At 58.4% G+C, this 14573-nt stretch overlaps 2 protein-coding genes across 2 annotated transcripts in view; one reads left to right on the top strand and one right to left on the bottom strand.

Moving 5' to 3' along the window:
• The window catches only part of CLCN6 (chloride voltage-gated channel 6), a 33795-nt gene extending 30288 nt beyond the window's left edge, over nucleotides 1-3507 (top strand). The window contains exon 23 of the mRNA XM_081087924.1: nucleotides 697-3507. Within this exon, the coding sequence (XP_080944050.1) occupies nucleotides 697-777 (81 nt within the window). The 3' untranslated portion in view covers nucleotides 778-3507. The remainder of the gene's footprint in view (nucleotides 1-696) is intronic.
• A 3802-nt stretch (nucleotides 3508-7309) lies between these two features.
• NPPA (natriuretic peptide A) lies at nucleotides 7310-9029 on the bottom strand. Its single transcript, XM_081086698.1, has 3 exons — nucleotides 8721-9029; nucleotides 8305-8631; nucleotides 7310-7796 (listed from the first exon to the last, which is right to left on the bottom strand). The coding sequence occupies exons 1-3, from the start codon at nucleotides 8841-8843 to the stop codon at nucleotides 7785-7787; spliced, it is 462 nt and encodes a 153-aa protein (XP_080942824.1). The 5' UTR covers nucleotides 8844-9029; the 3' UTR covers nucleotides 7310-7784.
• Between the last annotated feature and the right edge of the window lie 5544 nt (nucleotides 9030-14573).

Genomic DNA, 14573 nt, shown 5'->3' with positions numbered 1-14573 from the left:
AGAGTTCCGGGGGGGAAGGGAGCACCCACGGCCTGTAGCAGCCTGGCCTCGCCCCCCCCCACCCCCTCCCCCACCACCACCACCTTCAGGAAAGGACCCTCCAACCACAGAATCCAGCAGGGAGGTCTCTAGACTAAAACCTCCTCTGAAACTCCCACCAGGAGTGAGGAGGGCGTGGACACGTGGAGCCTGGGATAACTTCACACACCTTCCCCCTTTGCCTTCGGTTTCTTATCTGCAATCTCCAGCGTGGCCAGCAGATGTCGCCAGTGGCACCGTGGACTAGAAAAGTTTAGGGCCTGTCCCTTCACCCAAGACCTGGCAGCACCTGGGGGGATGGGGTGAGGTGTCGGTTCCCCAGCTGTTACGGGCACTGTAACGTTAAATGAGAGACTTTCAAGCCAAATACTGGGGAGCGTGTGCCCTGTCTGCACAGGTGCACACATTCAGCTTGTCACCGGCCGGACTACAGCCCATTGGCCTCCCTTTAGGAGCCCTAGTTATCTGTGTATCCTGTTCCATAGAGATCAGGTGACCTTTGACGTGGGGGTCATGGTGTCGTGTCTGTGCTGCACCATCCAGGACCCTGTCTGCCCTCCACTCCTCCTGACAGACTGGGCCAGCTCCGTCCGCTCGGGTCTTGCCCCGCTGCGTTTGACTCGGCAGGTGACTTGGGTCTTTTTCTCCTCATTCTAGATCGTTGGGATCATCACCCGACACAACCTGACGTACGAATTCCTGCAGGCCCGGCTGCGGCAGCACTACCAGACCCTCTGAGGCTCGCCGTATCCACAGGCCAGCGCCCTCCGGCCTCCGGGAGGCAGCTCTGCTCCGCCTCGGTTAGCGGGGCTGCCCCAGGGCACGGCAGAGCCCCGTCACCCCTCGCTCGGAAAGCCTGCAGTCATCGGGCGCTTGCTGGTCTACATCCTGGGGATGGTTTGACCCGTCAGAGTTTGGACTTGTCTGACTTTCTCAGCAAGTACCTTCCTGTTCCCTGCTCCCGAGCTCCTTCCATCCAGGTCGGCACAGGCCCCAGCCCCTGCCCCAGGAATGCCGGGACCCGCGAGAGGGGCCAGGCTCACCACTGGAGAGTGACACCCAGAGCAGGTTCCTGCCCCTCCGCTGCTTTCCTGGGGGACCCAGCTCTGCCTTAAGCCACGAGGGAGGGATGTGGCCTCAGCAAACCCCGGGGAAGCGCCAGTTGCAAAGTGAAGGGACTTTACTGGCTCGGGAGCTGGGCGCTGAGAGGACGGCCACGTTCAGGGAGGCCTTCCTCTGCGGCCCCTCAGTCTGCAGCTTCACTGGGGGGATGCGCTGCTGCCGGGGGGAGCTGAGCTCTGGCCCCCATGGTTTCAGTCTCCTTAGAACCACCACCCCCAAGAAGCACAAAGCATTAACCCCACTAATCCCTGAGCAGTGGATCTGACAATGGGGCCAGCTTTCCATGTGCCCTGGTTTTAACATTTCAGCTTTCTCTCCATTTCCCGTGACCCACGGTCCCCTGGTGACTCATTTTTACCCCATTCGTTCCTGCTCCTTTTCACCTCCACTGAATCACTAAACTTTCCCCACGTTTGCCTGCATCTTCCTGGTAAAGTCCCGAGGATCTTGGTGCCCCCCCCCCAAGTTAACTAAGAGCAGGCCCCCCACAATTTAACTAAGATCAGGGCCCCTAGATAAACCGCTTGGCTCTGGAGAACGGTAAGGTTACTTCCAAATGGGAAAGAGTGAGTCTGAGCCAGCGACCACCACAAGGTTCGAGATGCTGCTTGAAAGGCCTGAGTGTGGCGACGAAGTAGATTCGTGTTCGAGGACGCGGGGGGGTGCTAGGAGGGAGGACTGTGCGCTCACCTGTCACTTCCCGCTGCCACCCCCCTACCGGCTGAGGGGCTCAGCGATGAAACTCAGGATGCTTCCTGCTAGGACATGCCCCAAGACTTTAGCATCGAACCCAGGAAGCCTCCCTCTGTCCCAGTAACTCAGCTTCTCCAGGCTGGTCCTCTGCACAGGCCCCGAGTGGGCCTTTGGGCGTCGGCATTTGCTCTCACTGGCCTCCGCTCTCTACAGGATCATCAGCATCCTGGGCCCTTCAGGAAACCCTGGGCAGGTGGGCCGTGCACTCGAGGTGGTGTTCATTGGCGTTTCGTTTCCTCATGTTTTAATCTGGGGGTTGCCTGAGGGCGTCTGGGCCTGACCCTGGCAGCACTTCTCGCCCTCTGCCTCGACTTCGATGGGAAGACCCTTTCCAGGGGTGGGTGTCAGCCTTTGCTCTGCCCGCCCACGTCTTGGCTCAACACACTCCAGTGAACAGTCCCACTTAGTGAGGGGCCTTTGCAGCAGATGGTGGCCCTCCGCCTCATCTTATCTCTTCGACCAAAAGTACTTCGAGGTCTGAGTGTGCCAGCTTCCTGGAGGCACTTGATTTGTGAAACGTGATGAAACCCCCAGTGCATCGTGGGGGAATCACAAGGAGCGAAGAGGCCAGCCCTTCGCACGTGGTGAGCCAGCCGCCTCTTCGCTTTAAAGACTGTTCACAGCTTGACTGCCTTCTTTCCTCCTTTCGTGAAGAAGGGGACCAGGAGCATGGTGTGACCCCCCACGGGAACTTGACCTCTTCCCAGCCCTCCCTGAGATGGGCCAGGCCAGCTTCTGCAGGGGGTCAGGGAGCCTCTTGTCCTGGGCTGGGTCACCAGGAAATTGCCCCTCGTGCACATTGCATTGCTTTTAAGTCACCAGGCATTGGTTCCCTTCGGTGTGGCCCAGAGGTAGACGACAGAACGCAGATGCCTTCCCCCCGGAGCTGGCCGGATGGCCGCCAGGGAGGCCCAGGCCCCTCGTGAAAGGCGCTTCCTGTCCCCTGTGACAGCCGTCCTCTCCTGGTGCCCAAAGACAGCCAGCCCACTCGCAGCAGATACTGGAAGCCCGCTCCTCGGAAGCCTGCTGGAAACCTGCATCCAGCCCTCCTGGTGCCAGCAGCCCTGGTCTCCGAGGCCCTGGTCCCTCCACAGAGGATGGCACAGGCTCGGGCTTGGCCGGTGGTGGCTGTTTGGTCTCAGCGTGGTGGTTCGTGGTCCCCGGCTGTGGTCGGGGAGATGGGGGTAGAGTCCCCACGGCTGGAGGACTTGCACCTGAGAGGTGATTTGCTCATGACCTTGCTTAACGAGTGGCTCCGGCTGGAATGGACATGGCCTGACCCAGCCGGCCACGTGGCATGTCCGATGTGAGGTTGCACACACCGCCCTGGGTGTCGGGAAAGGCCGGGAGCGGCCGGCCCGTGACATTCGTGTGCGGATTGCACGCCTCCTGTGGGCCTTGGCCATTGGGACAGCAGGAGCTTCCTTTTTGTGTTTGCACTGTTGGTATATATGTAACCTTAGCTAATTCCACTGTGTATATAAATTGTATTTTTTTAATTTGTAAAATCCTATTTTTATTTGAACTTTTAGAACTTGGAAGTTCTTGTTATAACCTTATCATGTCGGAATAAACGTCTCCATCGTCTCCTGCAGCTCGTCTCCACGCTGTTCTTTAAAGTGGTGTTTTGTCTCACACCCTCGTCCTGACCTGTAAGGTGGCAGGCTAGGAAGTAGCTTCATAGTCTCAGCTCTGCCTCAGTTTCCCGCGGGCTCTCCGCTCACAGGGTCCACTCACTGCCTTGGAAACCAGGCGAGTCCCGTGGGTCCTGGCAGACAAGTCACCCTCCTCCCAGTCTCCCTTCCCGCTGACACTGTCAGACCTCATTACCGATGCTCTCCTGTAAACGGCCTGTCCCTTCCCACAGCGGTCACGGGGAGCCCCCAGCGATAGCGGGGAGCCCACAGCGGTCACGGGGAGCCCCCAGCGATAGCGGGGAGCCCACAGAGATAACGGGGAGCCCCCAGCGATAGCGGGGAGCCCACAGCGGTAGCGGGGAGCCCACAGCAGTCACGGAGAGCCCGCAGCGATAGCAGGGAGCCCACAGCGATAGCGGGGAGCCCACAGCGATAGCGGGGAGCCCACAGCGGTCACGGGGAGCCCCCAGCGATAGCGGGGAGCCCACAGAGATAACGGGGAGCCCACAGCGGTCACGGGGAGCCCGCAGCGATAGCGGGGAGCCCACAGCGATAGCGGGGAGCCCACAGAGATAACGGGGAGCCCACAGCGGTCACGGGGAGCCCGCAGCGATAGCGGGGAGCCCACAGAGATAACGGGGAGCCCACAGCGGTCACGGGGAGCCCGCAGCGATAGCGGGGAGCCCACAGAGATAACGGGGAGCCCACAGCGGTCACGGGGAGCCCGCAGCGATAGCGGGGAGCCCACAGCGATAGCGGGGAGCCCACAGCGGTCACGGGGAGCCCACAGCGATAGCGGGGAGCCCACAGCGATAGCGGGGAGCCCACAGTGGTCACGGGGAGCCCACAGCGATAGTGGGGAGCCCACAGCGGTCACGGGGAGCCCACAGCGATAGCGGGGAGCCCACAGCGGTCACGGAGAGCCCGCAGCGATAGCGGGGAGCCCACAGCGGTCACGGGGAGCCCCCAGTGATAGCGGGGAGCCCACAGAGATAGCGGGGAGCCCACAGCGGTCACGGGGAGCCCACAGCGATAGCGGGGAGCCCACAGCGGTCACGGGGAGCCCACAGCGATAGCGGGGAGCCCACAGAGATAACGGGGAGCCCACAGCGGTCACGGGGAGCCCACAGCGGTAGCGGGGAGCCCACAGCGGTCACGGGGAGCCCACAGCGATAGCGGGGAGCCCACAGCGATAGCGGGGAGCCCACAGCGGTCACGGGGAGCCCCCAGCGATAGCGGGGAGCCCACAGAGATAGCGGGGAGCCCACAGCGGTCACGGAGAGCCCGCAGCGATAGCGGGGAGCCCACAGCGGTCACGGGGAGCCCCCAGCGATAGCGGGGAGCCCACAGAGATAGCGGGGAGCCCACAGCGGTCATGGAGAGCCCCCAGCAATAGCGGGGAGCCCACAGCGGTCACGAGGAGCCCACAGCGATAGCGGGGAGCCCACAGCGATAGCGGAAGCCCACAGCGATAGCGGGGAGCCCACAGAGCGGGGAGCCCATTTATATTCCTGACAGTGTTGTGTTTAGGAATTTGCCCCACAAACAGATTCCCCTGAGGACCAACCAGAGGAAGTGAAGTCGATGCTGAGCCCGTAGAGGCCTGGCCTGCGGCAGCTTCTGCCAGTACCGTGTGCCGTTGCTGTGTGTTCACTTCGGGTCTGGCCAGAAACGTGCCTTTTCCTCTAGCTGATCTGCTTCCAGCTGCCATTCCAGCAGCGGTGGGATGCTCTCATGCGGTCCCCTTCACCTACCCCCACGCTTCCTGTTTCTGGAGCATTTTCTGTGCATTTGGCACTTTGAGGCGACCCACTGTGTCACGGTGGCACCTTGGGAGTATGGCCCGCTCCCCTCCCTCCCTCCTAGCACCTCCCGCTGCCCAGGGCCAGACCTCCAGGGCCAGGTGTGGGCAGGCGCTGCTTCCGTCTCCCCTTGTCCTTGTCAGTCTGCTTCTCCGGTTGTCTGCCCGCCTGTGCGTGAAGTCCACACAAGGGCCGTCTTCAGTGCAAGTGGTGAGGTTAGAGGTCTTTCCTCGTCTCCGCTCCCTACATCATTCACTTCTGGCTTCCCCGTCCCTCGACAGGGAGCCAGTGGCTACTTTATTACCCCTTTTCCCAATTTCCACACAAGACCAAGACAAGTGGACTGATACTTACTGAGCGTTGACTGCATGTGCTGCTGGGAGTAAATGCCCGAAAGGGGCGGTTACCCTCAGAGAGCTTGCAACCCAGGGGCAGACACAATTGCTACCAAGACAAACTGTCCTATTATAATAGTTATACAGCCTGGCCAGTGTGGCTCAGTGGTTGAGCATCAGCCTATGAATCAGGAGGTCACGGTTCAATTCCCAGTTAGGGCACATGCCCGGGGTTGCGGGTTCAATCCCCAGTAGGGGGCGTGCAGGAGGCAGCTGATCAGTGATTCTCTCTCATTGATGTTTCTATCTCTCCCTCTCCCTTCCTCCCTGAAATCAATACAAATGTGTGTGTGTGTGTCTGTGTGTGTGTGTGTGTGTGTGTGTAAAATAGTTATACACAAAACACTGCCAGTGAAGTTTAATTTATACCGGGCATGTGGTATCAGGGAAGGCTTCAGGGAGGAGGTGGCATTTGCGATGAGCCTTGAGGAAGACTGAGTAGCTGTTCCCTGGATAAAGGGTGTTCTGGGTGGAAGGAACAGCATGTATCAGGGCCCAGAGAAGCTGTCGTGTAGATGTAGGGGGAGTGTCGCAGAAGCTGATCAGAGAGAGGCACAGGGAGGCGATGGTGGGAAATGGGTGTGAGAGCTACTCCCTGTTGCAGGCGAGCTTAGTGGCTGGTGGTTTCTGCTTAGGACACCTTTTCAGAAGCAAATACAACGGAACTGTCTTCTCCAGGGGCTCCCGCCTCAGTAAAGTCTACAAGTCCAGGCACCTTGGCCTGAATTAGTGAAAGGCAATGGCTATTTTTTAAACACATGTTAGCACCCAAAAGGTGCATGAGCTTGCAGTTTGTCAGCATAGCAAACATTTCTTTCTTCACTTAGCTCAGCTTTTAAACCCATTCTTTGCCTACTCTTCTTAAAACAGTAAGTGCAACTCTCACGGCAGCAGCTGTCTCAGATGGATCAGAAAATGTAGTGCCTTCCTTCTATGAATGTGCCTTTGTTACGAAGCTGTAACCAAAAGGTACTAGGGGTGCAACACGTCTATTGCATACAAGCTACATTGGGTGTAACCGGGGAAAGGAAAGCGTAGATGCTTAAGTTTTCTTTTTCATAGAAAAGGATCCTGAATAAGAGCAAATCTGAAAAATAAATGCCCTGTCAGTCTCTTGGGGGCTTTTTCAGTATCTGTGCTGAGGCTGGAGTGAGAGAGCAGGTTCAGAACTGCAGCTTAAATCCAACCCCCCACCCCAAAAATAATAGAGGGAAGGAGGGAGGGAAGGAGGGAAGGAAGGAAGGGAAGGAGGGAGGGAGGGAGGGAAGGAGGGAAGGAAGGAAGGAAGGAAGGAAGGAAGGAAGGAAGGAAGGAAGGAAGGAAGGAAGGAAGACACAATTTGTCCAAATCCGCCGAATGTACACCACCAAGAATGAACTCTGTGTAAACTATGGAATTGGGTGACAATGACGTGTCAGTGCAGGTTCATCAGCTAACGAATGCATCCCCCAGTGGAGGGTGTCGATGATGGATGGGGGAGGTGGAGCATGTGAGAGCAAGGGGTCCCTGGGAAATTGGGAAATGTGTCCTTTCTGCTCAATTTCGCTGTGAACCTAAAATTGCTCTAGAAACAAAGTTTATTAATTATTTTTAAAAGGAGGGCGGGAGGCACTGCGCATTCTTCATTCTGACAAAAGGTAAGAGGATAAGGAATACCAGGCTGCGCTCTTTTGCCGCGTCCCCGCCCTCACCCCCACCCCCGCCCCGCAAACAGAAGGAAACACACCCACACCGGCGCTCTCGGCTTCTGTCCGAGGTGCTGAAGTTTATTCATTTCCAAACCTCTTTCAGTAACAGGTGAGGAGTTACCCTAAAACTCAATGCACGGGGTGGGCGAGGCGGGGAAGCCACGGGGAAGCCATCTTATCTACATTTAGCGTAAAATGTGAGACATGTCGACAGGCAGCTTGAATAGGGTGCTCGTCACAACTCCACTTGCCGGCAACGAGATGGGACCGAGAGGCGTGGGAGACCGGGGGTGGGGTCTGCCGGAGTCCGGAGTCCGGAGCCCGAGGCCCGGCCAGTGTCCTCGGCCACTATCTTCGGTACTACAAAGAAAACACAGGCCTGCTTAGCGTGGCGGCCTGGCTCTGCTGGGAAAGCCGGCTGCAGGACTGCGCTCACCTCCCACCAGCCCCCCGTCAGCCGGACGATGACCCTCTGAGTTGCACGAGCCAACAAACAAGTTCCCCACTGGACGCTCAGAAGGCCAATCAGTTCCAATTGACCTTTGGGATCTGACAGTTCCGGGGAGGAACACCGCCTGCCAACCAGCAGTCTGACGGCGACTTGGTCCCCTGAGCACGTTAAGTACCCGATGCTCCAGGCAGTAACGTTTTTTCTCAGCAAACTGTAGCTGAGGATGATGCCACGGTCCCTAGATTCATGGGACTGCCCCCCCCCCCCCGTTGGGGCAGACATTTCCAAGGGAGTAGCGCCCATGCTGGTCCCTCTCCTGTGGAAGGCGTCCCCGTGGTGGCTGCTAAGACGAGGCGCTCTCCACGGAACCATACCTGCCTTCCTCCCCACCCCGTTCCCATCCCCAGTTCCTCTTACCCGGAAGCTGTTGCAGCCCAGGCCGCTCTGGGCTCCAATCCTGTCCATCCTGCCCCCGAAGCAGCTGGACCTCCGCAGGCTGCGAGGGGCCGCGAGCAGGGCCCTCAGCTTGTTTTTCAGGAGGGCGGACCTGTCGGAGGAGTCCCAGGGACCCCGCCCAAGGACACCCCCCTCTCGCGGGGCTGGGTTGACCTCCCCCGTCCAGGGAGACATCTCAGGGAGGGGGCTGAGCACTGCCCCAGCTTCCTCGTTCTGCTCGCTTAGTACTTGTGGGGGCATGACCTCGTCTTCTAACGGCATCTTGTCCTCCAAATGGTCCAGCAAATTCTTTACGAGGGGAAAACACAGGAGACGGATTAGGTCTCACTGACCGGCAGAGTCTCCCCAAGCCCCCTGGCTCCAGACCAAGCCCCTACCTTGAAATCCATCAGATCGGCGTTGGCCACGGAGCTGTACACGGGGTTGGCTCTGGTCTGCCCTGGGAGCTGGACCGCCAGGAGGAGGAGGAAGCTGGCGGTGATGGTGGAGAAGGAGCCCATGCTGGCGGCGGTCAGGGAGTGGTCTGCTGCTGGCTGCCTTCTCTCTCTCCTCTCCGGTTCCCTTCTGCTGACCTTCGCTCAGCTCCGTCTCCCGGCTGCTCTGTGCCTCCTCTTTTTATAGCCCCCCCCGGCCCTCCGAGAGCGCCAGGGGGACAGAACCCTCCCCATTCTGTCACTTGCCGCGATAAAGCCGCTGCGTGAGGAGCCAGCAGAAGATGCCCTTTTAAAGTTATCGGCCCAGCCGAGCTCTCCACAGCCCCTCCGCCTTGAGCAGCCCCAGCTACCTCCGGGAACCTCGGCGGCGGCAAGAGCCACATTCTTGTTGATTTGCCTCAAGAGGTTCCCACTTCAAAGGTGTGAGAAGAGCAAAAAAGAGTCCTTGGTTATCTCACAGCCATGTGCTGCCTCTGCCTCGGCTGCTCTCTCCCGGGCAACGGGACCGGTGCCGGGAATCGCCCCGATGGTTTGCGGCTCAGCTGTCAGGGCCTCCAAATAAGGGTGGGAGAGGAGGAAGTGGCGGGCAGCCGGCTGCAGGGACAAATTAGTCCAGATGCTCGCGCGCCGGCCTCACACCTGACTCATCAGCGCCCAGGGCAGAGCCTCGCCCTCCACGGGGCTGCCCTCCCTGTTGGCAGCTGCTGTCAGCGGTCAGGGGAAGCAGGGGTGAGTTTTCTGAGTCCTAACTCAGCCGGGGACCAAAGGTGATGAACGCCCCAAGAATTCAGCTCCCAAATATGAGCACCAAGAAAAGTTTGGGGAGCACAGTGATTCCCCTGCCGAGCTCCGCCCCCTGCACCCCCACGGCCCCTCCAAGGTGCCGAGGAGACAGACATGGAGCCAATGCCCCTTTTCATTCTGCTGCCTGGAGGAGCTCAGATTCTTTGAGTCTGAAGCTTGTCATACTCCCAGGAGGCGGATGGTATGGTTCCGTGGACTGAAGGACAGAACTGAGATTGAGAACTTAGGTCCCTTGCCCAAGGTCATAAGCAGCAGAACCAGGACTTGAACACCAGGTCTGACAGCAACGCCCATGTTCTTAAGCCATTTCATGGAGATTGTGGCTCCTTAGCACGTTGGCTCCTTGCAAGCCCTTTGGTGCAGTCCCTGGTAACATGCACCCTGTTCCCATCTCTCAGGCTGCCTCTGAGCGGCACCTCACCTTCCCCCTGTCCAGGGGCTGCAGCTGTGCGTTTGTGGCAGGTGTGTGTGTGTGTGTGTGTGTGTGGATTGTCTCAAGGACAGCGCCACATCCGACCTCCTTGACCTCATTAACACACCGAACACGTCCGCACAGGAGCTCAGGAAGTGTGTGTTGGTGACCAGCTCCCTCCCAGCCTGACCCTCCCCAGCTGTGCTCACTCCTCTCCTCGGCTCTCGGGCAGCGCAGCGAGAGCAGGATGCGGCGGTGGTTTCATTCTGAGACAGGAGAAAGGAGCCTCTTCAGTCACTGGTTTGGGTCGGCCAGACTCAGCTTGTAATCAAAAGGGGTGTCATCCTGAGTAGAAGCTCTGGGGGCAAAGAACCATCGCATCCTGATGAGCCCCTGGGATGTGCCCAGAGCTTAATTGCTCGGTTGGCAGGGTTATTATTAGCCAAGAGGACTCAGCGAGCAGCCATGCCGGGAGGAACCGGGCTCCGGCTGCGTGCGTCACACGGCGTCTCCTGGAGATGCCCTTTAACACAGGCCTTTGATGCTGGCGAGGACCTCTGGGAGGGCATCGATCGATCGTGGGGGGTGGCCGCTGAGGGCCCACACTGCCTTCCGTCCTGAGCCACTTCTGGAGTCTGCAGGAGGCCCGAGGAGGAGGAGGAAGTCCTGTTCAAGGTTCCAGAAAGAGAACTCAGAATTCACCCACTTTCTTTTACTCAAGTGGGGTTCCCTCTCCCAGAGTGGAGCTGGAACGGGCATCCAGTGTCAGCCGCTGAGTGTCTGGTGAGCCAGGCTTTGTCTGTTTGTTCACAGAAGGGACTGGGAGAAAAAGAACATTTTTGCTGCACTGAGGACTTTGTATAGAACCAACACCACCTCCTGCACTAACGGGCCCCCGATAAAACACAGGCAATTCCCAAATACACGTGTTCCCCCAGATCCCAGGAAATCCAGGGGCTTGCGCCTGAAACGGACTTGACGTTAAGCTTCTCTTCCTTTCCATGCTCCTGCTCAGTTTGGGGGGGAGGGGGTGTATGGAGGGCAAATATGCAATGGGGTGTTTAGGGACCAGCCTGTAAGAGTGAGAGAAGAAGAGTAAAAGGCACAGAAAACCAAATCCACCCCCACCTTTCCCACTGGCTGCCAAACCAAAGCCTTTAGTTCCTTACCACTGGGAAGAAGCCACATTGGTCATCTATCAAATGAACATTGCAAATGGGTGGGAGAGTCCAGAATCGGGGTGTCTCCATAGGGATGCTGTGGGCAGCTTTGGGGAGCCCTAGGGTCCAGGGGTGTCACACGTGCATAACTGGTATGAGAAGCCCACCCTATTCATGGCACGAGTCTGTCAGACCCAAGTGGTCTAAAGCAGAAGGCCCCGTCGGGAGAAATGGGTAGGATGCTGTTGCATATGTAGGGATGGTTGTTTCTGGCTTTGAACATGATGTTCTGTTCCTTTGGTACAATGTGGAGGTTCCTGGGATGGGAAGCGGGAACGGGTCCCCTAGAAAACAAAGCCCAAGGGAAAATCCATTTGCATAAAGCATTATGGGGGTTCTGGTCCAAGGAAGCAAGAGCGAGGGGGAAAGGGAAGTGAGGTAGTGTATCTGTCAACCATTGCTGTGTAACAAATTACCCCGAACTTACCAACATCAAACAGCACACCCTGGCGGGTGCGGCTCAGTTAGTTGGGTGTCACCCCGTGCACCGAAAGAGATTAAGCAGCTCTGAGGCTGTGCATGGCTCAGCTGGATCCCAGCACCCAGCACCCAGCACCCAGCACCCAGCACCCAGCACAGAGCCGGCACATGCTGCTGCTTTAGCAAAGCATCCACTCATTTTCTAAATGATTGGATAAGTGAGCTTGCCTTCAGTGCCTCTTGTACACGACCTGCCCCGCGTACATACGGGCACCTGGCCCTCCCTGGGGGCCTCACGGGGAAGGGGAGTCGCCCTCCGGCTGAAGCATGAAGGTTCTGCTCTCTCCCTGGTGAGGGAAGGACCCGACCAGGAACCGGGGACGAGAGGCCAGTGAGGAAGCTGCACAAGCGGTGAGGGTCTAAGCCAGGGCGGCAGCGCAGGACAAGGTACATGAGATGCCCAGGAGGGAGGGGGTGGCCACGGTGCCTGCCTGGGTGGTTCAGCCGAGAAGGGAGCCCAGGAAGGTCCCAGGGCTCTCATCATTGAGGGCGGGGCCGGGGCGAAGGTGGGGTCACCCTCCAGTGTCTCCTGAATCCAGACAAGGATTCCAGCAAAAGTCGTTTATTTTGGAGAAAATGCCAGGAAACACCAGGAGAGTGGGGGAGGGACGAGGATAGGAAGGAAATCAGTGACCACCTGGGGCGATTGGAGCTTCACCCTCCCTCCCCGCAGGGAACTCTGGGAACCAGGCTCAGATGGGTCCCACCTGGGAATCCAGGGCGCTGGGCTATGTAAGCGCCAACTCCTGCCGGATGCTGGTCGAGTGCACCGCCTGCCCGCCCCAGGGGAGCCCATGGGCTCTGGCAGCCAGCGGAAAGTGGGAACTGCTGGCCCTGGCTGGTGTTGCTCAGTGGAAAGAGCGTCGGCCCAAGGACTGAAGGGTCCCGGGTTCGATTCCGGTCAAGAGCACGTGCCTCAGTTTCAGGCTCGATCCAGCCCTGGTCGGGGCGCACTGGAAGGTAACCAATCCATGTCTCTCTCTCTCTCTCTCTCTCTCCCCCTTCCTCCCACTCTCCCTAAAAATCGATGAGAAAATATCCATGGGTGAAGATTAACAAAAAAATAATAAAATAAAATGGGGGCGGGGGTGGGGGAGAAAGTGCGAACTGCTGAATGGAATTACACCAGGTGCCCTGAGGCTGAAAGGGCAGGGACAGTGCCCAGCAGAGGGGAGAGCACTCCAGGCTCAGGGCTGGGAGCCCAGGTCCCAGGACAGGCACCTTGTTTGGGCTCAGAAATGCCTGGGGCTGGCTCCTGACCCCACGGGAGAAACAGGCCACTCGGTAGAATCAAACTGATCCTTAAAGCTGTGCGTGAAAAATCCGATGGACCCAGGGACAGAGGCTGAGAACCACACCCTGGACAAAGACAAATGGCCAAGTTCGTGGTTTTGTTTAGCTCTGGCTCTGCAGGAAGAGAAATGCCTTTTTTTTTTTTTTCTTGCTCAGAAGGGTCAAAGTTGCCCCAGGGAGGAGCGGTCTGAGCACACCTGGAGACGGTCACAGGTGCAGGCTCAGCGACCGGATGAAGCTCCCAGGCCTGAGGCTGTCCTGGTTCTTAACATTTGCGGCCCAGCACAGCCTGTCTGCCCCCCCACCCCACCCCGAACCTCCCCCCAGCTCCGAAGGCAGCACGGGCCAGCCCTCCCTGGGTGCGTTTCCACCAACACATCTTTCTGGGAAGATTCAAGGGACAAGCATCCCTGGAGATGTGACGTCCGGCAGCTTCTTTATGGGACGAGGTTGGCAATAGGGCAGTCGGGGAGGTATGGCCACCGTTAGAGCTACGAGGGGGGACAGGTTAAGGAGGCTGGTTTATGGAGCATCACAGATCATGTGTGGGCCGCCATGCTGCCCACAAACACCAAACAGAGGGCGCTCCGTGAGCGAGCGGTCAGTTCATTGGGGACCTCAGACCCGCCCCTCCCCGCCCCCGCCCATCACATGTGGCTCCTTCACACTTGCTCAGGGTCCTCTTTCCTGGAACCCCCCCAATGATGGGTCTGTATCGTACAGACGCCACCCCCGGAGCCCTGCTGATGGGAGAGCAGGCCCACCTGGAAGGACTGTGAAGGCCTGGCTGGGTGTTCTGGGAGGGGCTTATCTTCATCACCTGCGCAGGGAGGCAAGGGAGCAGTGGCACCAAATGAAACTTCCATCCCCCCAGCAAGCCTGGTTCACTGGCATGGGGGAGGCCGGGTGGTGCCGTGGTTAGGGGCCTGGGGGCCAGGACGAGGCTGGGAGGGCTGGAATCCTGTCTCGGCCACTCACTCACTTTGTGACTCTGAGCAAATTCCATCACCTCTCTGTGCCTCGGTTTCCCCATCTGTAAAGTAGGAGGTCACTAGAATTCTTCCTAGAGCTGTTGTCAGGAACATAGGGGAAGCTGGCTCACCGTTTTATCGGCAAGTAAGTTGCTCCTAAGGCCTCATTTTATAGCTCTCAGTAGGTCTCATTAGGTAGCCGTGATCTCTGGTGCACAGCGGGTCACAGTGAGAAGCAGCACAAAGACCCACTCCTTCCCTTTCTCTCAAAGACACGTCGGTGAGACGAGCAGAATGACGGTGCGAGTGCGGTTCGAGGCCAGAGCTCCAAGAGAGAGCAAGGCGGACGAGTCCCTAGGGTCTGCGCTCAACTCTCAGCACGGGCACTGAGCGGCTGCATGCTGACGGTAGGACAGCTTCCTTTTTCCGGGTCTCAGTGTCCTCATCTGTAAAATGGGGTTATAACAGTCTGCCTCCTTTGCTGAGTTGGGTCATAAGCAGAATGGCCCCCGGAACCTGAAGAGCAGGTGCAGGTTCAGCAGCGTGGCCTGGGATGCCTAGAATGCAGGGTGCGGGGGGAGGGGTACCCCCAATGACAGGGCCGGGACCCCCCGCT

Source organism: Myotis nattereri, assembly GCF_964212035.1.
Source record: "Myotis nattereri genome assembly, chromosome: 3".
NCBI classification, from domain to species: domain Eukaryota; kingdom Metazoa; phylum Chordata; class Mammalia; order Chiroptera; family Vespertilionidae; genus Myotis; species Myotis nattereri.
The sequence above is the reverse complement of the archived record's forward strand: the minus strand, read 5'-3'. Positions and strand labels throughout refer to the sequence as shown.

Coding starts and splice junctions, on each gene's coding strand:
- NPPA (XM_081086698.1), bottom strand. CDS start 8,843: ATGGGCTCCTTCTCCACCATCACCGCCAGCTTCCTCCTCCTCCTGGCG. Junction 8,632..8,720: donor CCGATCTGATGGATTTCAAG/GTAGGGGCTTGG, acceptor CCCCTCGTAAAG/AATTTGCTGGACCATTTGGA.